Source organism: Marmota monax, unplaced genomic scaffold, assembly GCF_021218885.2.
Source record: "Marmota monax isolate L192 unplaced genomic scaffold, Marmota_monax_Labrador192_F-V1.1 WCK01_AAM20220418_F8-fsc00003, whole genome shotgun sequence".
NCBI classification, from domain to species: domain Eukaryota; kingdom Metazoa; phylum Chordata; class Mammalia; order Rodentia; family Sciuridae; genus Marmota; species Marmota monax.
Window position 1 is genome coordinate 7,835,919 of NW_026694084.1, and position 26,826 is coordinate 7,862,744.

The window sequence follows — 26,826 nt, forward strand, 5'->3', positions numbered from 1 at the left end:
AGGACCTGAACAGACACTTCTCAGAGGAGGACATACAGTCAATCAACAAGTACATGAAAAAATGCTCACCATCTCTAGCTGTCAGAGAAATGCAAATCAAAACCACCCTAAGATACCATCTCACTCCAGTAAGATTGACAGCCATTATGAAGTCAAACAACAACAAGTGCTGGCGAGGATGTGGGGAAAAGGGTACACTTGTACATTGCTGGTGGGACTGCAAATTGGTGCAGCCAATTTGGAAAGCAGTATGGAGATTTCTTGGAAAGCTGGGAATGGAGCCACCATTTGACCCAGCTATTCCCCTTCTCGGTCTATTCCCTAAAGACCTAAAAAGAGCATGCTACAGGGACACTGCTACATCGATGTTCATAGCAGCACAATTCACAATAGCAAGACTGTGGAACCAACCTAGATGCCCTTCAATAGACGAATGGATAAAAAAAATGTGGCATTTATACACAATGGAGTATTACTCTGCATTAAAAAATGACAAAATCATAGAATTTGCAGGGAAATGGATGGCATTAGAGCAGATTATGCTAAGTGAAGCTAGCCAATCCCTAAAAAACAAATGCCAAATGTCTTCTTTGATATAAGGAGAGTAACTAAGAACAGAGTAGGGACGAAGAGCAGGAGAAGAAGATTAACATTAAACAGGGATGAGAAGTGGGAGGGAAAGGGAGTGAGAAGGGGAAATTGCATGGAAATGGAAGGAGACCCTCAGGGTTATACAAAAGAACATACAAGAGGTAATGAGGGGAAAGGGAAAAATAATACAAGGGGGAGAAATGAATGACAGTAGTGGGGGTAGAGAGAGAAGAGGGGAGGGGAGGGGAGGGGAGGGGGGATAGTAGAGGATAGGAAAGGCAACAGAACACAACAGACACTAGTATGGCAATATGTAAATCAATGGATGTGTAACTGATGTAATTCTGCAATCTGTATATGGGGTAAAAATGGGAGTTCATAACCCACTTGAATCAAAGTGTGAAATATGATATATCAAGAAATTTGTAATGTTTTGAACAACCAACAATAAAAAATTAAAAAAAATTTTTTTTGTTGTTGATAGTTCTTTATTTATTTTACGTGGTGCTGAGAATAGAGCCCAGTGCCTCACACAAGCCAGGCAAGTGCGCTACTACTGAGCCATAGCCCCTGCCCAGCTACATATTTTTAATGTAGGCAGTTAGTGCTATAAACTTTCCTCTTTGTACTGCTTTCATACTGTCCCAGAAATTTTGATATACTTTTTTTTTGTTTCTAAGAATCTTTTGATTTCTTCTCTCATTTTTACTTTGATCCATTCTTCATTTAAAAGGTTATTTAAGGCTGGGATTATGACTCAGTAGTGGAGCATTTACCTAGCACGTGTGGAGCACTGGGTTCAATCCTCAGCACCACATAAAGATAAATAAATAAAGGTATTGTGTCCATCTACAACTAAATGTATATATAAAAGGATATTTAATCTGCATGTTTTTGTGTGTTTCTTGCTATTGATTTCTAGTTTCATTCCCTTTTCTGACATGATACATGGGCTTTTATCATTTTTTTGTATTTGCTTAGTGTTATATGTGACACTGAATGAGGTATGTTTTTTAGAATTTTCCAGGAGCTTATGAGAAGAAGGTAAGTTCAGGTGTTTTGGGGTGAAATACTCTGTAGATGTCTGTTAGGTTCATTTGATTCATAGCATTATTTAGGTTGGATATATCTTTATTGATTTTGTGCTTTGATGACCTGTCTATTGATCATAAGAGTGTGTTGAAATCTCCCAGTATTATCATGTTGGGGTCTGTCTTGGGTTTATTGTCAGGGTATTTTTAAAATGTAGTTGGGTACACTTGACTTTTGGGATGTGTATTTTAGCTACTATTAATTCTTATTGTTGGATTGTTCCCTTTGCCTGAATGTAATGACCCTTTTTGGCTCTTCTAATTTTTGCTTGAAATCAACTTTGACAGATATGAGAATGGTTACTCTGGCCTGTTTTCAGAGTTTGTTAGCATGGACTATTGTTTTTCATCCTTTTACCTTTAGCCTGTGAGTGTCCTTAGTTATGAGGTGAGTCTCTTACAATTATCATGTGGTTGGATTTAAAAATTTTTTTTCTGCTAATCTGTGTCTTTTAATTGGGCAGTTGGAAACCTTTATATTCAGTATTATTATGGTTATGTTATTGGGTTCATTGTCATTTTTTATTCTATTCTGCTGTGGTTTTCGTTTAGATGATTTGTCTTCTATTGATTTTCATTTATTTGGGAGTTTTAATTTTGTGATCCTCTATGTGTAGTTTATCTTTGAGTATTCTTTGTAGTGCTGGTTTGTCCTGTATTTGTCCTGTATTCATTTAGTTTATCCTTGTCATAGAAGCTTTTTACTGCCCTATCAAATATGAGGGAGAGCTTTGCTGGGAACAGTAATCTCTGTTAGCAATTGTTTGTTTTTTAGATCTTGAAAAAATCTTGTTCCATGCCCTCTTTAATATTAGTGTCTGAGTAGGGAAGTCTGAAATGAGCCAATTGGTTTGCCTCTACATGGGACCTGGTTTTTCTCTCTTGCAGCTTTTAATATTCTTATTTTCTATGTTGGACATTTTGATTATGATGTGTCTTGGAGAACTTCTCTCCTGGTTAGGTCTATATGGAGTCTTGTATGCCTCCTGTATGGACATGTCTCTCTCTTTTATAATACAGGGAAAGTTTTCTGTAACTATTTCATTGAAAATGTACTTGATGACTTCAGGTTGTGTCGCCATTTTCTCTTCTATGTGACTGATTCTCCTGTTTGGTCTTTCAAAGTTGTCTGAGTTATTGTATATTTTCATCATATTTTATTATTTTTTTCCATTGTTGCACTCTGTATATTCAAATTCGTGTATCCTGTCTTCAAGTCCCAAGGTTATATCTTCAAGCATTGAAGTTCTATTTTCTGTGCAATTCGATCTGTTAGTAATGCTATCAAGTGAAATTTTTTTGGCACTGGGGATTGAACTCATGGGCACTCAACCACTGGACCATATCCCCAGCCCTCTTTTGTAGGGTCTCACTGAGTTGCTTAGAGCTACACTGTTGCTGAGGCTGGCTTTTGAACTCGTGATCCTCCTGCCTCAGCCTCCTGAGCTGCTGGGATTACAGGTGTGCACCACTGTGCGTGGCTCAAGTGAATTTTTAAAAATTTTTTTTTATTTGTAATTTGACACAATGCCTTTATTTATTGTTTTGTGATGCTGAGGAATGAACCCAGCTCCTTGCACGTGCTAGGCCAGTGCTCTACTGCTTAGCCACAACTCCAACCCCTTAAGTGAATTTTTAATTTGATTCATTGTTTCTGTCATTTCCAGATGTTATGATCAGTTTATTTTTAGTATTTCTGATTCTTTATTGAAATGGTCTTTCATCTCCTACATTTGCTCTCTTATTTCATTAGTTCTTCTTTTAGTTCATTGAACATTTTGATAATCAGTTTTTTATAATCTTTCTTAGGAATTTCCTCCACTTCCATTTTTGTGTTACCTTTTTTTAATTTTTATTTTTTAGCTTTAGGTGGACACAATATCTTTATTTTATTTTTATGTGGTGCTGAGGATCGAACCTGGGTCCCACCCGTGCTAGGTGAGTGCTCTACCGCTGAGCCACAATCCCAGCCGTTGTGTTATCTTTTGTTGGAGTATTTTGAATTTTGTGGGGGAATTGTTTGCCTGTTTCCTCAGGTTTTCTAAGATCCTTTTCTTGTGCATCAATTGAGGTCGGTTTTTCTTCCTTTCTATGTATGTGCCTTTATGTATATATTTCTTTTTTATTATAGAATTTTTGTTTTGGATATATGAGTAGACCTCTAGCTGGGAAACCTGAAGTTCCCATCTGATTGTTCTTCTATTGGCCCTGGTTTTTGGATTAGGGTTTTTGTCTTCTAATTCTTTGAGTTGAAGTAATGTTTACACTCAGGGTTGGATCAACTGTGAGGTGAGTTCCCTGTTGCTTGGCTGAGTTGTGATTATTTCTTGAAAGCAGGGATTCTACTCTGGAAACTTTAAAAATGCCAATGACTTCCAGTGCTTCTTAGTGGGAGTGGAGTCAGTAATAGTTCTAATGATAATGACAGAAATGTGAATTTTAAGATGATTGTCTGGTGTCTCCTTTAAAACCTATGGCCTAATATTCACCTATATTTTCTTAGAATCTATCTGTGCAATGAGTACCCACACACTTACACACAAACAACCATATTCATGCACTTCAAATCATACGTAATGGAAAAAAGTGAAAAATATACTATGTGATGGAGTGATGATTGGAAAAAAATTTAAGGAGTTGAAATTTGAAAGATGAATTAAAAAAATTAAAGTGGGGGTTTGGTAGAATAAAAGAAGAAAAGAGAAGAAAAAAAGGGAGAAGAAATCTTGCTGCAAATAAAAAGCTTCTTTCTGCTGGTTGTTCAAAACTGCTGGAATGGATGCTCATTCTTTGCATTTTCTTTTGACTTTTCAGCCCTTGACTTGACAGTTGGAGATTGTATAGCCAACAACTTTGTGTTCCTCACGTTGGCTGCCTGCCTTTGTGGCTAGGTGTCACAGCTAATTGTAATAGATCTTTTTCCAGTTGCCCAGTATATGGTGATTTAGCACTGTTTTGGTGATGATAAATTGTATTTTTCTGTTGTGGGGAGGGTGGTGCTGAGTTCTGAGTTGAAGATTTAAGTAATTACAGTTTAGATTTGACTTAGCTTTAGAACTCTGTGGGTGGGTATTTGAGGATTAATCCTCTCCCCTTATTGCATTGGTGAGAATCCAGTCTCTGCCTTGTCTAGATCTCAAGTAAAATCTGCTTTTTGGGTATACTGATAAAATTGTCACCAGTTTCGGCTTCACTGATATGAATATGAAGTAATAGGTATTTGCCTCGGAGTGCAGATGTACCTGCATGACACTTGTAGTGCCTGTAGGAATGTGGGTTTTCTCCCTTGGGGTCATGATGCTGAATGATCTAGGTTAAAAAAATAATAAAAATTTATGCCAATTTCAGTTTCTTTGGTTCACGGGCTTTCTGGGGATTGTTTTTAATTCTTTTTTTTTTTTTTTTTAAAAAAAAAAACACAACCCGGCTTTAAGGGAACCTGTTCTTTCATCTAGTCTCTGCTGGCAGTTTCCTCAGGCCCTGCGCAGCAGCTGCTTTTCCCTCAGGGAGTGCAGTGGTACACTGCAAGTTGTTATTTGAATTTCTTTCTTACAGCCTCTGGCTGAGATCCCTTTCCCCTGAAGATCTCTAAGGTAAGGGAGGGCTGATCAGAAAGCCTATCCAGACCTGCTCTGAGGTGCAGCAGGTCTCCTTCCACTGAGGAGCTATGAGGTGGGGTAGAGTTAATGGGGGGCCAGACACTGTGGTACTCTGGCATTCTGGAACATTTCTTCATTTGTTGGCCATCTGTGTTTCTTCTTTTGAAGAGTTTCTGTTTAGTTATTTAGATCTTGCATCTAAAACATGAATAACAATTCAGTAAACATTGTTAAAATAGGTTGCTCAGGATTGTAAGAATGGTTTAGATTAATCATTAAAAGCTAGCTAAGAAGATAGCTTAGTTTCCAAATGGTGAGGAACTTAATATATAAAGAACAAATAAGTGGGGAATAAGACCCTTTTCACTTATTTCTGCTTGTAGATAGACATGAAAATTATTTAAAAATGTTTGTTAAATGGACTCTTCTTTTGCTAGAAATATAAATGAGAATTCTTCTGACATTTTCAGGTAGGGTTTTTTTTTTTTTTTTTTTTTTGTACTGGGAATTGAACCCAGGGGGTTTTACATCCCCAGCCCTTTTTTATTTTTATTTTTTTGAGACAGAGTCTTGAAATATTGCTGAAGCTGGGTTGGAACTTGAGATACTCCTGCCTTAGCTTTTCCGGTAGCTGGGATTACAGGTGTATGCCATCACACCTGGCAAGTAGTTTGTTTTGATAGTAGCTAAAGAAAGAAAGGATTTAATTATATATATATTTTTGTTTTTGATATTTGTTTGCTTGTTTTTCTGGTATTGGGCATTGAACCCACGGGTGCTTAACCACTGAGCCATATCCCCAGCCCCCCCACCCTTTAAATTTTTCTTTTAGTTGTATATGCACTTTATTTGACTTTATGTGGTGCCAAGATAGACCCAGTGCCTCACACTTTTTTTTACAGAGAGAATTTTTAATATTTACTTTTTAGTTTTCGGCGGACACAACATCTTTGTTTGTATGTGGTGCTGAGGATCAAACCCAGGCCGCATGCATGCCAGGCGAGTGCGCTACTGCTTGAGCCACATCCCCAGCCCAGTCCCTCACACTTTTGAGGCAAGTGCTCTACTATTGCGGGCTGGGGCTGTAGCTCAGTGGTACAGCGCTTGCCTCGCATGCATGAGGCGCTGGGTTCGATCCTCAGTACCACATACAAATAAGTAAGTAATTTAAAGATACTGTGTCCATCTACAACTAAGTGCTCTACTACTGAGTCACAGCTCCAGCCCCTCGCTAGTCCTTTTTGTATTTTATTAAGAGACAGGGTCTTGCTGAGTTGCTTAGGGCCTCACCAAATTGCTGAGGCTGCTTTGAACTCACAATCCTCCTGCCTCAGCCACCCGAGCTGCTGGTCTTTATAGGTGTGCGTCACCATGCCCAGCTGATTATACAGGTTGTAGAGCTTAAAAATAAGAATAATATATCTAATGTATAGTATCCATGTACTGTATATATCGAACATAATTTTTCCTTAGACTTGAATGCAGTTGATGTGTTTCTTTTTCCTTTCTTTAAAATAAAAATAGGATGACCATGAAAGCTGTGGTTCTAATTCTACCAATCGTAGTGCTACTGAAAACACAAAATCATCAGTAAAACCCCGAAGAATTCAGCAGGCTGCTCCTACAGATCCTGATTTACCACCAGGTAACTACTTTTAGAACATTTTGGAGCCAGAATTCTACAAGTGGGTTTCATTCAGATTTTGGTTTGTTTTTTCAGCAAGTTGTTATTTGAATTTCTTTCTTACAGCCTCTAGCAATGAAGATTCATGGTCTTTTTTTCCCCCTTGTGCGTTGGTAACAAAAAAGACTGGATTATTCTGAATTTCTGGAAACTCTAAAATTTACTAATAACAGAATTTTATAACTGGAAAGAGCTTGTATATTATCACTTTTATTTTCTGATATTTTTATTTATGTATGTAATAGCTCTTTAGAACCATATTAGAATTCAGACTGATATAATTGTGACTGTTGGCCTATTTTTTCTACCTTTATTTTATTTACTTATTTTTTATATAGTGCTGAGTATTGAACCCAGTGCCTCATGTATGCTAGGTGAGCACTCTATCACTGAGCTAGAACTGCAGCCTCCGTTGGCCTATTTTTACTTGCATAAAACATAATATAAAACATCCTATTTTTAGTGACATAAGACAGAATTTTGTTCTGCCTGAATTACCTCAGGTAGTTTTGGGTTAGCATGTCTTTTTTTTTTTTTTGATACTGGGGATTAACTCGGAGGCACTCAACCACTGAGCTACATCCTGAGCCCTGTTTTGTATTTTATTTAGAGACAGGGTCTCACCGGGTTGCTTAGTGCCTTGCCATTGTTGAAGCTGGCTTTGAATTCTCTGTCCTTCTGCCTCAGCCTCCCCAGCTGCTGGGGTTATAGGTGTGCACCACTACACCTGGCAGCATGTGCTTTTCTACTTTACTGAATAGGAAGACACACAGTCTTTTTATACTGACATAAATCACAGGAAGTTGCTTTAAGAAGTAACTGAATCTATTGGCCAATTACTGGGAGTCAGAGCAGCTAAACTCAATACTGCCAAGGGCTGTATTAAGAGTCTAGTTGGATAAATGGTAAATCATTTTATTTAAAGGTTAAACTCAAATGGTTATTTGAAGATTCATTTCTTGCAACCTTATCCTGCTCGAGAATCATATTTTTTTTCATGGTAGAGATAAATGTCTGGGTCAAGATTATTTCTTCTGGGACCTGTGGTTACAGTTTTGGAATTTGAGCATTTTTATTCAGCCAGAGATGATTTTTGAGAGAAATTTTGGTATTGTCAGTAGATAGGCACTTGTTTTACTACTTTGCTGGGTAGGTGGCTTTCCAATAGAAAAAGAAGTATATAACATATCCATGCAAACTCTAGCTTTGTTATCTAGAGCTGTCTTTTTCAGAGTACGAATCTTGACCCGTTAGTGAATTGTTAAAACAGTTTAGTGGATCATGTTAGTCATTTAAAAAAAAAATATGGTGTACAATAGAAAACACCATAGCATATTGGCCTTATGGTAATAGTAATATTTCAAAAAACTTGTGTGTGTGCACGTACTTGTGCTGAGATATTATGTGTAATATTTTTTACTGGGAGAAAATCAAAAGAATTTGAATCTGATTTGAAGCATACATATTTTATTTAAGTTAATGATGCATTTAGGTTGAGATCTTCAATTACTGCTAATAACGGTCTTGAATCATGTGCTTAGAATATTCTGTAAGATATGCTGACAATTTTCATTTAGAGAGTTTAATGATGATGTTTCATTTAGTTATTTATTCATGCTTTTCTTTGTATTCTCTGCACTTTATTTTTATTTTTTGTAGTGTTGGAGATTGAAGTCAGGGCCTTGTGCATGCATGCTAGGCAAGAGCACTAAAACTGAATGATATCCCTGCCCCAGTTCTGTGTACTTTATCTCAGTATAAAGTAACCATGTCTAAAATAGAGAGATGGATTGTTCACTTTTCCATGTGTTGAGTTATATAGTTGTTGGCTTTTATTGAAGGACATTGTAAGAAGCAGAAATTTGTGGATTGCTTCTTCATTTTCTTAAAATGGCTTTAAAGGGTATTGTCCTTTAATTTTTCAGAGTCTAACTAGTATATTTTTTTAAATTATTAAACAGTTACTTCCTTTTCTTTTCCTGCTAGGATACTCAGAAATGAATTTGTGTTCTCTTGCGTAGCTTCTTTTTCTTTTTTTGTCATCTAATTTTCTTTCCTTTTCTTTACTCTTTTGGTCAGAAGATGTATATATATGGGCTGGGGTTGTGGCTCAATGGTAACTCGCTCGCCTAGCATGTGGGAGGTGCTGGGTTCTATCTTCAGTACCACATAAAAATAAATAAATAAAGGTATTGTGACTACAACTAAAAAAAAATTTAACAAAAAGATGTATGTATGTGTATAAATGTAGATATGTTATAACTCATTTAGTTGGAAATGTTTAAAATATAATTAAACTGAAAACCATGTGCCTATTTGGTCAGAAATTAAAATTTAGTCATTTTTGATATATGTCATATAACAGAGGGGTTTGCAAACACATTTATTTGATAAAGGCCCACTTGCAGGCTGTCTGTTTTCTATCACAACAGCTATTCCACACTAATCATATACTGTGGAACCAGCCATGGATGATTAATAAATTTATGACTCTGGCTGTTTTCCAATAAAACTTTCTTTTTAAAACTTGATGTCACAGATCCTGTTTTGTTGGCCCCTGACTAAATAAATATAACATCTGATTTATAATAAGCATTTACATGTTTTTGAATTGTATAAAATCACATAGTACTTTTCTTAGGCTTAGATAATTTGATTCATAGAGTCACTGAGATTGGAATAAGAAGATCAGATTTTCTGGTCTAGAGCAATCAGTCCTTTTTAGGTCATGGATCTTTGAAAATCTTTTGAAAAAATTGTGCACATTCACATACACACATTCAAAATTGACATAACTTTAGAGTATTCATTGTTGGGAGTTGCCCCAGCTCCAAAGACTAACTTCCCCATCCCCCAAGAAGAGCCGTCCAATGGTGAGCCCTGCTGGCTCACATGATCCTGCCGTCCAATGGTGAGCCCTGCTGGCTCACATGATCCTTACCCACCAATTAGAACGCACCCCAAGCCAGCTGCCAAAAAACCGTTAAATTGTTAAACTGTTTCAACTGTCAACCCCCCCCCCCCCTATAAATATGCAGAGCTGCCTCAATAAACAGGCATTTTTCTCCGACGGCAAGCCTTGATTGTTCTTTCATTCATATACCTGCCGAAGCCAATCCATAAGTTTAAATGTCTTTGCATTTTGCAAAAGAGCAAATAGAAACTGATATTTTGATATCCATGAAGAGACATCATTTAATTAGAAGTCACATATTGCAGAAAATATTAAATATGAAATAGAGAAAAGTGTGTGTGAGTAAATATGCTTAAGTCCTTAACATATTGGGCTTGGTTTTCTTCCTCCCTTCCTCCCACACTCCCTCCATTCCTTCCCTTTGAAAATGTAGTGCCGGGGTTTGAACTTAGGGCCTCATGCAAATGATTAAAAAAAAAAGCAGAACTTATTTCATATTTTCTTTTTTTTAATGCTTTAACATTTCAGTGCTTTCACTGTTTAACATTGTGCATTAAAGTGTTCTGGTCAGACTCATTTTTTATATTTAAAAGTGACACAGATTGTGTAAGTTAGGGAAATATTAACTGGTGGATAAGTTAGTTTTTGAATTTCAGTGACTTAACACAACAAACATATTTTTAAAAAACATACAAATACAAAGATAGTGTCCTACCAGAAATTCAGACTATTTTTTTCAGCATGTTTTCAAGAGGAGAGTCTGGAGAAGACCTAACTATTTCTTAATATTTCCAGGTTGGAAATGATACATAATCTTCTCATATTTTATTGAGGCAAATTATTTACATGGATATTATGTGCATCTTAGGAGTTATATCTTAGTAACAAATCCACATTCTGAAATGAGAGGCACAAATTATGGATAGCCAGGCATCTTTGGTGTTTTAGGCAAGAGCGCTAAAACTGAATGATATCCCTGTATAGGTCTATAGATGTACTTTCTCATTAACGTATCATCCATTTTAAAATCTGCTTCAAACTATTTTCCCGTTAATAACTATAAAGCTATCTGATGTTTATATTTTATTCGTAATAGCAAAGATGGTATGGAGAGTCTTTATTTCATTCTAATTATGAATTTAAAAATATTTGTTGAGGGCAGGTGGTTCAGTTTCCTAAAATGAATTGTTTGGGCAATAAGAATATGGTAGAGCAGCTCACTCAAGGCAACCTTTTCTCTGAAAGAATTAACTGTTTAGTGTAGGAGACCTTGAAAGCTACCAGTCACTATGTAAGCCCAAAGAAAAAAGAGTTCTAATGAAGCACAAGTAATATTTTATCTTGGACACTAAATGGAAACAGTAGTTATGTCCAGGTTTGTGTGGTATCCAAAACAACATAAAAGAAAGAGGCATAAAAAATTGAAAATGAAAGGATGAGAAATGACATAACAGACAAACAATACCCAAAATAAACTTGCAGTTTTAGGGTGAAAATGAAGGAAAATAAAAGTGAAAGAAAAAACCATTGAGATAAGTAATAGAGATAAAATAATAACAAGAGATATAGTTCTTCAAAAATTTTAGAGTGATTCTATGCACATAACAATGTAGACTTGAAATGTGGTTTATTAAGCTGGAAAAGAAATCCCAAAGTTGGATCTTTTTTTTTTTTCCTAGTTACACATGACAGCAGAATCCATTTTGATATAAATATACAAGCATGGAATATATCTTATTCTAGTTTAGAGTGCGATTATGGTTGAACATGATGGTGGAATTCAACAAACTGTGTTGTTTTCATATAGGTACATGGAAAATTATGTCAGATTAATTTCACTGTCATTCCTTTGCTTATCCCGCCCCCTTCCACCATTCCCTATTCTCTAATTTACTGTACTTCTGTTCTCCTCAACCTCCCTCTGCCCTACCTTATTGTGCGTTAGCTTTCATATAGCTGAGAAAACATTGGACCTTTGGTTTTTTGGGACTGACTTCCTTCACTTAGCATGATAGTCTCTAAATCCAGCCATTTGCTGGCAGATGTCATATAGTCATTTTACTTTTTGATTGAGTAATACTCCTTTCTGTGTATATACCCAATTTTCTTTATCCATTCATCTATTGAAGGGCACATAGGTTGGTTCCATAGCTAATGCTATTGTGAATTGAGCTGCTATAAATATACACATTTTTGCTTTAAACCTATTACTATTTATTGTGTTAATTTTATAGCATATGATAACTGGTGTGTTAATAACTCTTAATAGTTTTCATATAGGAAAAACCTTGGGTCTAACTTGTATTACATTTCTTTCCTGTTTGCATCCAGTGGAAATAAATGTGAAGGAGGTGTTTTTTGCAAACATGTTATAATTGAATATTACTTGCAAACATGTTATAATTAGATAATAAGCTTTTTCCTAGGAGGCTTTAGTGTAGATATTGTTAATATCATATGCTGACAGAAGAAGTTCATTCAGTTTTGTCCAATAAAGTTCTGTTTTAAAGAATGCAAAGGTGTATTTTTTTCTTGAAAAAGCTAAAATTTTAGTTATCTTTTAAATATTTTTTATAGTGTAATGTGCACTTTAGTAAAATGAAGAGTTTTTGTTTTTCGTCCCTGTCTTTTAAAATACTGTTTATATTCAATTAGTTTTATTTATATTTTCAGTTAAGTTCCTCAATAATATGTCTGTTTATGTACTTTTTATATGGGAAATATGAGGATTATGGATTATTCCACAATAGCATGAAATTAAAAGAAAACTTTTGAAAATTCTAAGTAGCCTGTGGAGAAAAAGAGTGTTCATTAATTACTTTCATTGTTTTGAGTTAGTTTTTAAAAATTATTATATCTATTTCTGTATTTTCATATTCTCATTGTTTTGGTTCAGTCTCTTTCTTTCCATACATTACTTTTTCTTTTATCTTCACTGTATTCTTTAACTTTTTTTTTTTTTTTTTAATATCTTTATAGTTGTAGATGGACACATGCCTTTATTTTATTTGTATGTGGTGCTGGGGATCGAACCCAGTGCCTCACGCATGCTAGGCAAGTGCTCTACCACTGAGTCACAACCCCGGCCCCTTTAACTTTTTTTTTATGTTTTCTTCTTCACTTCTTCACTCCTCTACTCTGTTTCATTATTGCATGTTATTAAGTGAATATAGTTAAATTCATCAGGATGGTCATGTTTCACTTTTTTTCCCTTAGGCATAACTTTTGGATATTTTTATGGCTAAAGAGGCAAGAGGATTATTGTTGTTCATTCAAAAAGAAGCTCATCTTTTAATTTATTGTGTGTGTGTGTGTGTGTATACAAATATATCTATCTGATCAATATATGTTTAGGCTTAAGTATATTCTAGAGCACTTTTGGAAATTTTTGATTATCTTGAAGCCTTTTAAAAAATATTTATTTCATTGTAGATGGACACAATATTTTATTTTTATGTAATGCTGAGGTTTGAACCCAGTGTGTTGTACAGGCTAGGCAAGCGCTTTACCACTGAGTTATAACCCCAGCCCTGAAGCTTCTTTTTAACATTACTTGCTGCATTCTTCTGCTTATCTTAAAAGAGCTATTAAATAATGATATAATTTTTAATAACTGTCATTTATTTAGTACTATTTACTTATGTTCTATAAGTAAGCATGTAGTAGGTATTGAAAATACAGCTGTAAAGAAGATAGACACTGTTTTCATACACACAGTATAGCAGCTTATAATAACATTGCTGCATTTTAAATATGTATAAATGTTTATAAAATGGGCAGAAACCGGATAAAGTACTTGTATAGTATAATCATTATATGGGGTTTAGCATTATATTTTAACAAAGATTAGGTGTCTGTGGTTTCTCTTAGTGCATGCGTGCTTCATTATAGAACTTCTTGGTATAAGTTTTTGTTGAGTTGAATATGCTCCTTATTAACTGTTCACTTGAGTAAGTTTTTAACCTATGTGAACTTTTGATTCTTCTTTCTTAGATAATACCCACTTTTCACATCTGTTAAGTCTAACAGCAGTTTAAGAATTAATTATTCATTGGTAGATTTGTGGCTAATTGGACCCTTTTTTTTCTACTTTATAGGGTATGTGCAAAGTCTGATTAGACGAGTTGTAAATAATGTAAACATTGTTATAAATAATCTCATACTAAAATATGTTGAAGATGATATTGTTCTTTCAGTCAATATCACTTCTGCAGAATGCTATACAGTGGATGAATTATGGGATCGTGCATTTATGGATATTTCTGGTGAGTAAATGTCAAGAACACAGTATATTTTTTCCATAAATAAAGCAGTTGCCTTCATTTTTTAAAACCTTTTATTGCACAAGTTGGCTTTTGGGTGAATCTATTAAAAGCTTTTCGCCTCCAGTGTGTGTGTGTGTGGGGAATGTGCATATACAAATGTAGCGTATAATTATAGGAGATTAATAAAATCTGAGATTAAGAACACGTAGACTTGATTTTGAAGGTTCTTAATTTTTATTTCTTCTTACTTCATAATGCTTATTTCAAATGTGATGCATAATATTTTGTAGGTCATGGGTTGAAGTGATAAAAATTAAGTATTTGCTTTGAATTTTTAATGTTTTTGAAGAGGAAAAGGCAGCATGTTGCTTTTTCAAAGCCTGGTAATGACAAACTAATATATCTGATTGATCTGTTTTAGGCTTATGTATAATCTACAGCACATTTGGAAAATTTTGATTATCTTAAAGCCTCATTTTAACTATTAGTTGCTGCATTTTTCTGCTTATCTTAAAAGAGATATTAAATAATGATACTTTTTTTTTGCTGGTTTTTACTTTTTAAAAATTGACTCTAATTTGTTATATATGACAGCAGAATGCATTACAATGCATAGTACACAAATAGAGCACAATTTTTCATATCTCTGATTGTACACAAAGTAGAGTTACACCATTTGTGTCTTCATACATATATTTAGGGTAATGATATAATTTAATTTAATTTTATTATTATTATTATTATTTTTTAAATATTTATATCTTAGTTTTCGGCAGACACAACATCTTTGTTTGTATGTGGTGTTGAGGAGCGAACTTGCGCCGCACGCATGCCAGGCGAGCGCGCTACTGCTTGAGCCACATCCCCAGCACCAATACAATTTTAAAAAAACATTTATTTAGTACTGTTTACTTCTGTTCTACAGGGTTGGTAGGCACTGTACTAAGTATCGAAAATGTAGCTGTGAAGAAAATATACAATGTTTAGGTTTGTTGGGATAGGTATTATTAGTTATAATATTTGCTTTATGGAATTGGATTTTTGAGTATCAAATCTATTGTAAGCACTTTTTTAAAATGTTACTTGAGATGGTGTTTTTTTTTTTTTTTTTCAATTGCTAGCACTAACTGAGTTTGTATATGACCCTGGGTAAGTTTCTGTATGACCTTGGGTGAACTGTTCTCTGAGTTTTCTCATTTTTATATAGGAACCCAATAGAACTTTCCTAATAGATTTATATAGGATGGATTCAAACTAAAAAGCTTCTTCTCAGCAAAAGAAACAATCAGGTGAATAGAGAGCCTACAGCTTGGGAGAAAATTTTTCCCACTTGCACATCAGATAGAGCACTAGTATCTAGGGTATATAAAGAACTCAAAAAGCTAAACACCAAAAAAAACCAAATAACCCAATCAATAAATGGGCCAAGGAACTGAACAGACACTTTTCAGAAGATGATAAAGAATCAATCAACAAATATATGAAAAAAATGTTCAACATCTCTAACCATTGGAGAAATGCAAATCAAAACTACTCTTAAGATTTCATGTCGGGGGGATCCAACATGGCGGCGAGTGGGGAGGCAGCGCTTTCAGTACCTCCTCAATAACGGGGTCAGAGAGACGCATTGATACGCTTAGATTCGACCTGCTGAGAAACTCCTAGCAAAATTCCACTAAAGAGAGACCGGCCGGGAATTGGTAGGATTTTTGGAGGTGACAGTTTGCCCCAGACGAGTGAATCTCCGCCACGCAGCGCAGAGGTCCAGACCCGCCAGCCGCTGCCCGCGCGACTTGGCGACTGTCGGCTGCCTACACGCGGTCCCCGTGTCTGGGCGGATAGCCTCCGAGGCGCAGTGCAGCAGGAGCGGTGCAGGGACTCTAGGAAGAGGTCTCTCGCCAAGCCTTCATGAAATAGCGAACCGGGAGCTGAAACCAACCAGAGACAGACCAGTCCCACCCCTCCCTTCGGACACTCTGGCAAGGAGCCTGGGGCCCGCCATAGCAGAGAGGTGACATCACCGGAGTTCCGCCGACGTTAGCAGGTGTGTGACTCCCACCCCCTCCAGATACAAGCAGCCAGAAAACCTCGGGAATCTCTCCGGGGGCGTGTCTGTAGGGAAGCAGAGGGGATTCCCGATCCCCACCTCCCCTTAACACCAGTGACGACACCCAAGATCTTAGCCGCCAGTTTCTGGGGGCGTGCCCACCAAAGGGGTCCGGAAAAATTAAACTGTTGGTTCCCAGATCACCCCACCACAGCACTGGGGCTTAGATGAATGACAGAGAGGGTGTTCATCGTTCGGGATATAGGACACATGGTGGGGCTGCAAGTGTAATCAGATCCTTGGGGAACTGCCTCCGGTGAACAGGACCTGGCTGGCTGGCTGGGAGGAGGAACAGGGGGAGGGGCCGGATAAGTGAAAGGGCTCTGGACTAACAGGATTGAGAGACTCCCAGGAGCCGCCTTACAGGGATTTCTGTCAGCACATAGAGGGCAGAAGCTCGGCTCGGAGGGCACAGCTCCGCCTACTGGAAGAGAAGAAAATGTGATTCAGCCATAGAACAGGTAATTTCAGGCTGCTATTCGCCCGCGGCTAGCAGACAAATTACTCAGGGTCATTGCTAAATAACCCGTGGAAACTGCTTCTTGGAGCCTGCTCTTATCAGAGCATACACCGAGCACGGAGAGGCCGAGCTCCGGCTCCTGGAACTGCGCTGGCCCAGGGCTGAGGAGCCCGCGGAGACTGCTTCTCGGTCCGGGTCCTGCTGAGTACTGTGGAGGTGGATGCCAACAGAGCCTTCGTGGGCAGTGGCAGCAGGACTGAGATGGGGCCTGTGGGGGCCGGTCGGGACTCACCCGTTGCTTTGGTCGCCCAGCGGAGGGAACGAGATGCCGCTGTTCGCAGGGGATGCCAGCATGGCAGAGATCTGATGTCATCGGAGAGCAGCCAAGGAGAGAACTTCATCGGTGCCAGCGGCGACGGAAACAGTTGGTCTCCTGGTAGGGAGGGTGAGTCACAGATACCCGAGTCTCTCTCGCTTTGTCATCGAGCCAGAGGGGAGGAGCGGGGCCGCCGCCCATGCCCGCAAGGTAGGCAGACCTGCGACCAACCTGCAGATCAGGCCCAGCGGTCTGCGGGCGTGGTAGGAGGAGCAGGGCAGAGCCGCCGCCCGCGCCTGCAAGGTAAGCAGACCTGCGACAGACCGGCGGATCAGACCCAGCGGCCTGCCAGCGTGGTACACACTTCACCCCAACTGGTGTAGGGGCAGAGCAGAGTCTTCGCCCGCGCCCAGATCAGGCCCAGCGGCCCGCCTGTGTGGTGGTCACGTGACCCCAATTGGAGTGGGGGCGGAGCGGAACTGCCACCCGTGCCCGCAGGGTGGGCAGACCGGCGACCAACCTGCAGATCAGGCCCAGCGGTCCGCGGGCGTGGGAGGAGGGGCAGGGCAGAGCCTTTGCCCGCGCCTGCAAGGTAGGCAGACCTGCGACAGACCGGCGGATTAGGCCCAGGGGTCCGCTGGTGTGGTAGACACCTCACACCAATTGGAGGAGGGGCAGAGCAGAGCCCCCGCCCGCGCCTGCAAGGGAGACTTTTCAACTCTACAAGAGCAATATAAATATATAGGGGGGGAAAAAATTTCAAAAACACAACAGTTTCACCAAGCAGAAAGAAACGCAAGCAGTATGAAAAGACAAGGAAAGAAAGGATCACAAGCAATGCAGGTCAACTCAACTTTAGAAGAGGTAACAGCTGCAGCAGATGGAATGTCAGATAAAGAATTCAGGATATACATGCTTCAGATGATCTGGAGTATCAAGGAAGACATTAGACAGCAAAATCAGACAATGAAAGATCACTTCGACAATGAATTACACAAACAAATCCAGGAAGCAAAGGATCAACTATACAGGGAGATAGAGGTTATAAAAAACAAACAAACAGAAATCCTAGAAATGCAGGAAGCAATAAACCAACTTAAAAACTCAATTGAGAATACTACCAGCAGAGTAGAACACTTAGAAGATAGAACATCAGACAATGAAGACAAAGTATTTCAACTTGAAAAGAACATAGACAGCTCAGCAAGACTGTTAAGAAACCATGAGCAGAACATCCAAGAAATATGGGATAACATTAAGAGACCAAACTTAAGAGTCATTGGGATACAGGAAGGTATAGAACTCCATACCAAAGGAATGAGCAATTTATTCAATGAAATAATACGAGAAAACTTCCCAGACTTGAAGAATGAGACAGAATCCCAAATCCTAGAAGCCTACAGGACGCCGAATGTGCAAAATCATAAGAGATCCACACCTAGACACATGATAATGAAGATGCCCAACATACAGAATAAGGAGAGAATTTTAAAAGCTACAAGAGAAAGGAAGCAGATTACATTTAGGGGTAAGCCAATCAGGATAACAGCTGATCTTTCAACACAGACTCTGAAAGCTAGAAGATCCTGGAATAACACTGAAAGAAAATGGGTTCCAACCAAGAATTGTGTATCCAGCGAAATTAAGCTTCAGGATGGAAGATGAAATTAAAACCTTCCACGACAAACAAAAGTTAAAAGAATATGCAGCTAGAAAACCATCTCTTCAAAACATCCTCGGCAAAACATTACAGGAAGAGGAAATGGAAAATAACAATGAAAACCAACAGTGGGAGGTAGGACAGTAAAGGGGGGGGGAATAATCAAAGAGGAAAACAAACCATGTTTAGTAACATAAATAAACAAATATGGCTGGAACAACAACCCATATTTCAATAATAACCCTAAATGTTAATGGCTTAAACTCACCAATTAAGAGACACAGGCTAGTAGAATGGATCACAAAACAAGACCCAACAATATGCTGCCTACAGGAGACGCATTTGATGGGAAAAGACATACATAGGCTGAAGGTGAAAGGTTGGGAAAAATCATATCACTCATATGGACTTCGGAAACAAGCAGGCGTGTCCATACTCATATCAAATAAAATAGATTTCAAGCCAAAGTTAATCAAAAGGGATAAAGAGGGACACTACATACTGCTTAAGGGAACCATACACCCACAAGACATAACAATCTTAAATATATATGCCCCAAACAATGGTGCCGCTATGTTCATCAAACAAACTCTTCTCAAGTTCAAGAGTCTAATAGACCACCATACAATAATCATGGGAGACTTCAACACACCTCTCTCACCTCTGGACAGATCTTCCAAACAAAAGTTGAATAAGGAAACTATAGAACTCAATAACACAATTAATAACCTAGACTTAATTGACATATATAGAATATATCACCCAACATCAAGCAGTTACACTTTTTTCTCAGCAGCACATGGATCCTTCTCAAAAATAGATCATATATTATGTCACAGGGCAACTCTTAGACAATATAAAGGAGTAGAGATAATACCATGCATCCTATCTGATCATAATGGAACGAAACTGAAAGTCAACGATAAAAGAAGGAAGGAAAAAGCATACATCACTTGGAGAATGAACAATAGGTTACTGAATGATCAATTGGTTATAGAAGACATCAAGGAGGAAATTAAAAAATTCTTAGAGATTAATGAAAACACAGACACAACATATCGGAATCTATGGGACACATTGAAAGCAGTTCTAAGAGGAAAATTCATTGCTTGGAGTTCATTCCTTAAAAAAAGAAAAAACCAACAAATAAATGATCTCATACTTCATCTCAAAATCCTAGAAAAAGAAGAGCAAAACAACAGCCAAAGAAGTAGAAGGCAAGAAATAATTAAAATCAGAGCTGAAATTAATGAAATCGAAACAAAAGAAACAATTGAAAAAATTGACAAAACTAAAAGTTGGTTCTTTGAAAAAATAAACAAAATCGACAGACCCTTAGCCATGCTAGCGAAGAGAAGAAGAGAGAGAACTCAAATTACTAGCATACGGGATGAAAAAGGCAATATCACAACAGACACTTCAGAAATACAGAAGATAATCAAAAATTATTTTGAATCCTTATACTCCAATAAATTAGAAGATAGTGAAGGCATAGATAAAATTCTTAAGTCATATGATCTGCCCCGATTGAGTCAGGAGGATATAGACAACCTAAACAGACCAATATCAATCGAGGAAATAGAAGAAACCATCAAAAGACTACCAACTAAGAAAAGCCCAGGACCGGATGGGTATACAGCAGAATTTTACAAAACCTTTAAAGAGGAAGTAACACCAATACTTTTCAAGCTACTTCAGGAAATAGAAAAAGAGGGAGAACTTCCAAATTCATTCTACGAGGCCAACATCACCCTGATACCTAAACCAGACAAAGACACTTCAAAGAAAGAAAACTACAGACCAATATCTCTAATGAACCTAGATGCAAAAATCCTCAATAAAATTCTGGCGAATCGGATACAAAAACATATCAAAAAAATTGTGCACCATGATCAAGTAGGATTCATCCCTGGGATGCAAGGCTGGTTCAATATACGGAAATCAATAAATGTTATTCACCACATCAATAGACTTAAAAATAAGAACCATATGATCATCTCGATAGATGCGGAAAAAGCATTCGACAAAGTACAGCATCCCTTTATGTTCAAAACTCTAGAAAAACTAGGGATAACAGGAACATACCTCAATATTGTAAAAGCAATCTATGCTAAGCCTCAGGCTAGCATCATTCTGAATGGAGAAAAATTGAAGGTATTCCCTCTAAAATCTGGAACAAGACAGGGATGCACTCTCTCACCACTTCTGTTCAACATAGTTCTTGAAACGCTGGCCAGAGCAATTAGACAGACGAAAGAAATTAAAGGCATAAAAATAGGAAAAGAAGAACTTAAATTATCACTATTTGCAGATGACATGATTCTATACCTAGCAGACCCAAAAGGGTCTACAAAGAAACTATTAGAGCTAATAAATGAATTCAGCAAAGTGGCAGGATATAAAATCAACACGGATAAATCAAAGGCATTCCTATATATCAGCGACAAATCCTCTGAAATGGAAATGAGGACAACCACTCCATTCACAATATCTTCAAAAAAAATAAAATACTTGGGAATCAACCTAACAAAAGAGGTGAAAGACTTATACAATGAAAACTACAGAACCCTAAAGAGAGAAATAGAAGAAGATCTTAGAAGATGGAAAAATATACCCTGTTCATGGATAGGCAGAACTAACATCATCAAAATGGCGATATTACCAAAAGTTCTCTATAGGTTCAATGCAATGCCAATCAAAATCCCAATGGCATTTCTTGTAGAAATAGAGAAAGCAATCATGAAATTCATATGGAAAAATAAAAGACCCAGAATAGCAAAAACAATGCTAAGCAGGAAGTGTGAATCAGGCGGTATAGCGATACCAGACTTCAAACTATACAACAGAGCAATAGTAACAAAAACAGCATGGTACTGGTACCAAAACAGGTGGGTGGACCAATGGTACAGAATAGAGGACACAGAAACCAATCCACAAAACTACAACTATCTTATATTTGATAAAGGGGCTAAAAGCATGCAATGGAGGAAGGTTAGCATCTTTAACAAATGGTGCTGGGAAAACTGGAAATCCATATGCAACAAAATGAAACTGAATCCCTTTCTCTCGCCATGCACAAAAGTTAATTCAAAATGGATCAAGGAGCTTGATATCAAATCAGAGACACGCTGTCTGATAGAAGAAAAAGTTGGCTCCGATCTACATACGGTGGGGTCGGGCTCCAAATTCCTCAATAGGACACCCATAGCACAAAAGTTAATAACTAGAATCAACAAATGGGACTTAATTAAACTAAAAAGTTTTTTCTCAGCTAAAGAAACAATAAGAGAGGTAAATAGGGAGCCTACATCCTGGGAACAAATCTTTACTCCTCACACTTCAGATAGAGCCCTAATATCCAGAGTATACAAAGAACCCAAAAAATTAGACAATAAGATAACAAACAACCCAATCAACAAATGGGCCACGGACCTGAACAGACACTTCTCAGAGGAGGACATACAATCAATCAACAAGTACATGAAAAAATGCTCACCATCTCTAGCAGTCAGAGAAATGCAAATCAAAACCACCCTAAGATACCATCTCACTCCAGTAAGATTGGCAGCCATTATGAAGTCAAACAACAACAAGTGCTGGCGAGGATGTGGGGAAAAGGGTACACTTGTACATTGCTGGTGGGACTGCAGATTGGTGCAGCCAATTTGGAAAGCAGTATGGAGATTTCTTGGAAAGCTGGGAATGGAGCCACCATTTGACCCAGCTATTCCCCTTCTCGGTCTATTCCCTAAAGACCTAAAAAGAGCATGCTATAGGGACACTGCTACATTGATGTTCATAGCAGCTCAATTCACAATAGCAAGACTGTGGAACCAACCCAGATGCCCTTCAATAGACATATGGATTAAAAAAATGTGGCATTTATACACAATGGAGTATTACTCTGCATTAAAAAATGACAAAATCATAGAATTTGCAGGGAAATGGATGGCATTAGAGCAGATTATGCTAAGTGAAGCTAGCCAATCCCTAAAAAACAAATGCCAAATGTCTTCTTTGATATAAGGAGAGTAACTAAGAACAGAGTAGGGACGAAGAGCATGAGAAGAAGATTAACATTAAACAGAGATGAGAGGTGGGAGGGAAAGGGAGAGAAAAGGGAAATTGCATGGAAATGGAAGGAGACCCTCAGGGTTATACAAAAGAACATACAAGAGGTAATGAGGGGAAAAGGAAAAATAATACAAGGGGGAGAAATGAATGACAGTAGAGGGGGTAGAGAGAGAAGAGGGGAGGGGAGGGGGGATAGTAGAGGATAGGAAAGGTAGCAGAACACAACAGATACTAGTATGGCAATATGTAAATCAATGGATGTATAACTGATGTGATTCTGCAATCCTTATATGGGGTAAAAATGGGAGCTCATAACCCACTTGAATCAAAGTGTGAAATATGGTATATCAAGAACTATGTAATGTTTTGAACAGCCAACAATAAAAAATTAAAAAAAAAAGAACACACAAGAAGTAATGAGGGGAAAGGGAAAAATAATACAAGGGGGAGAAATGAAGGACAGTAGAGGGGGTAGAGAGAGAAGAGGGGATGGGATGGGAGGGGAGGGGGGATAGTAGAGGATAGGAAAGGTAGCAGAACACAACAGACACTAGTATGGCAATATGTAAATCAATGGATGTGTAATTGATGTGATTCTGCAGTCTTTATATGGGCTAAAAATGGGAGTTCATAACCCACTTGAAGCAAAGTGTGAAATATGATATATCAAGAACTATGTAATGTTTTGAACAACCAACAATAAAAAAAAAAAAGATTTCATGTCACTCCAGTCAGAATGGTAGTTGTTAAGTAAACAAACAATAAGTGTTGGTGAGCATGTGAGGGAAAAGGCACACTCATACATTGCTGATGGGACTGCAGATTGGTGCAGCCAATCTGGAGAGCAGTATGGAGATTCCTTGGAAAACATGGAATGGACCCAGGTATCTCACTCCTTGGTTTATACCCAGATGACTTAAAAACAGCATACTACAGGGACACAGCCACATCAATGTTTATAGCAGCACAATTCACAATAGCCAAACTGTGGAACCAACCTAGAAGCCCGTCAGTAATGAATGGATACAGAAACTTTTGTGTATATATACAATGGAACATTACTCAGCATTAAAAGAGAATAAAATCATGACATTTGTAGGTAAATGGTTGGAGTTGGAGTATATCATGCTAAGTGAAGTAAGCCAGTACGAAAAAACCAAATGCCAAATGTGTTCTGTGATATAAAAATGCTGATAAATAATGGGGATGGGGGTGGACCAAGGGAGGAATAGATGAACTTTAGATAGGGCAAAGGGGAGGGAGGGAATGGGAGGAATTATGGGGGTAGGAAAAATGGTGGAATGAGTTAGACATCATTACTCTAAGTACATGAATGAAGTCACAAACAGTGTGACTGTACTGTGTGAACAACCAGAAACATGAAAAATTATGCCCTGTATGTATAATATGAATTGAATTGAATTCTTCTGTTACATATAACAAATTAGAATAAATAAAAAATGATGTCTTTCATTAATGAGTGCTTGTTAAATGCTAGCCCTATTGTTGTCTTTTACAATAATTTAAATGTAAGTTTAAATAGCCACAGCTGTTGGCTATCATTGAACAATGTGGGTTTAAAGTAGCAGTGGCTTTTTAGTGGCTATACAAATACTAAATGAGTGGCTATTGTTCAGAAGTTTATTTCAGATTTGGGTTCTCAAGGATGTTATTATCTTATTGTAGGAAAGAACTATGGTGAATATTTTTCTACTTTTTGTCTTCAGTTTTGGATACTTGTCATGCAGTCTACTTAGGGGGCAGTCTACTTAGGCCTCAGATTCTTTATACACATATTTTTTCCTATTTAATGCAATTGTTGGAATATTTAAATGATATAAAACATGAGAAATTCTTTTCATAGTATATGACATGCATTAAATGTTTCATGAATATTATTTTGCTGTATTTATTATTTTAATTGCTACTTGTACTAATGATTAATAGTTGCCCTTTTCCTCTAATTTTCCTTTATAATTAAAGTGTTTTTCTTTTCTTTGTAGCAACTGATCTGGTGCTAAGAAAGGTTATCAATTTTTCTGACTGTACAGTTTGTCTTGATAAACGAAATGCCAGTGGTAAAATAGAATTTTACCAGGATCCTTTACTGTACAAATGTTCCTTCAGAACTCGTCTACATTTTACATATGATAACCTAAATTCCAAGATGCCATCTGTTATTAAAGTAAGTGTCTCTTTTTCTGTAATTAAATAAACAAGTCTCTTTTATTTATTGGCTCTTGTACATGCTTACATGCACAAAGAAAAGACAAGAAAAAATTAATCTCATGAATATATATGGCATTCATTTTTATAAAGTTTTTGTGTATTCATAATTTTTATATTTATAATTTTTTGTATGTGTTATATTAGAGATATTTGGGATAATCTTTTTGTTTTGTATAGTTATAATTTCCATTTTTAAGTTTAGCTATTTATTAATGTTTCTCTTCAAGTTGATAGAAGAGATCTTAAGAAAAAATAGCATGATTTGGATATAGCATGGTGGGTCTGGGCATTAGGTGTATCCATAGGACACTAATTAAAAAAAAAAATAGGAAACTGTAAATGGATTGAAGAGGAATCAGTGGGGAGGGGGGAGTGAAGGGATGAGGGGGAATTACTAGGGACTGAATTCTAGTGATGTGTTCCATGTTTTTGTGATAATATCAGGGTTTGTCCTGGTGTTGTATATAACTAAGAAAAATTAAAATAACAAAACAAAACATGAGATTGTGGGTTCAGTTTTCAATACCACACAGAGAAATGTATACTCATAGTGGTCCGAATATCAGGAATCTATATTTTAATTCTTATAATTTCTTCAGCATGATTAGTTAACAATAGTTATTTTCTCTTTTTCTTAGATAATCTTATAAGGCTTTATATTGCTAACTTTATAGTTTGTTGGTTTCAGAAGTTTTATGTTTTAATCCATGATTTCAATATATAATTAAAATTTTACAGTGTGGGAGTTTTTCAGGACATGTCTTTTGATTAACATGAAAATTTGTTGGTCTTTAAGGTAGCGGTATATATTTTCAGTGTGGTATATAAGTATAAATTCCGTCATATTTTGTTACTTAATTGTTTTATGAATATTGTCCTGCTGCCTATTTTTCTTGGACGAATTCACACAATAACTTTGAGCTTATTAACTAAGTTTCAATGTGGGATACATTTTTATTATTGAATTACTTGCCTCTGATTACCATAGTTCTGTGATAGGAGGACTGGCCCTAACTCTGAACAATAATAGTATTTCCTGCTTTTGTGTGCCTATATAAATATTGATTTTTACATAATTTATTAAAACATATTTTCATTATGTAACTTTACCATACATTTTATCTCTAAATAAAATCTATTTGTTTTTCAGCCATCTTTATGTTACTTTTATCTTCTATCATGTTTTTTTCAAAACTATTATTTTTTTCTTCTATTTTTGAATTTGTTTCTTTGGCAAATATAGATATGAAAAAATGTTAACTAAGCTTACTTTTTTTAGCCTTGAATGTTTTACTAATCTGGAGAATGAGAAGGAATGAGAAGGTACATTTAAAATACATTTTGAAAGCAGGTAATGGTTGAAATCCAGCCCAGAATGCCCACACCAGCCCACCTGGGACCCAGGCTCTCAGAAGGCCTGGTTCACCCCTCCACTGGCGGGTCAGTCACCCGCCAGAGCCTAGCCTCTGGTGCAGGACTGTCTTTTCCAACCAGCAGACTACCACTGGAGATTAAGCCTGTTGTCCCAGATCCACCCACACCAGCTTGTATAGGAACCAGATCCAGGATGCAGTAGCATCCATTGAAGAACACCAGCAGGGTCCCGAAGCCCAACATCAAGGTGAGGTACAGACAATTTGTACAGGTACTGTAAGAATATAGGGAACAAACTATAATATCTCAGATCCACATTGCAAGAAAGGAAGACACATAGACAATGTGAAAAAACAAGGGAGGAAAGTACCCCAAACACTATAATAACAGAACCCATGGGCAGTGAAGTTGATGAAATGTCAGAGAAGGAGTTCAGAAGGTTCATAATTAAAATGGTCTCTG

The 26,826-nt window shown here is 37.2% G+C and overlaps 1 protein-coding gene across 16 annotated transcripts in view; it reads left to right on the plus strand.

The window, feature by feature from the left end:
• Nucleotides 1–26,826, plus strand: part of Vps13b (vacuolar protein sorting 13 homolog B) — a 756,023-nt gene that overhangs the window by 41,360 nt on the left and 687,837 nt on the right. For all 16 annotated transcript variants that reach the window (XR_006856245.2, XR_009228666.1, XM_046464889.2 and 13 more), the window contains exons 4-6: nt 6,806–6,926; nt 13,977–14,144; nt 24,765–24,946. Coding sequence is in view for 14 of the 16 variants with exons in the window: in XM_046464889.2 (XP_046320845.1) it covers nt 6,806–6,926; nt 13,977–14,144; nt 24,765–24,946 (471 nt within the window). In the remaining 2 variants the exon portion in view is untranslated. The remainder of the gene's footprint in view (nt 1–6,805; nt 6,927–13,976; nt 14,145–24,764; nt 24,947–26,826) is intronic.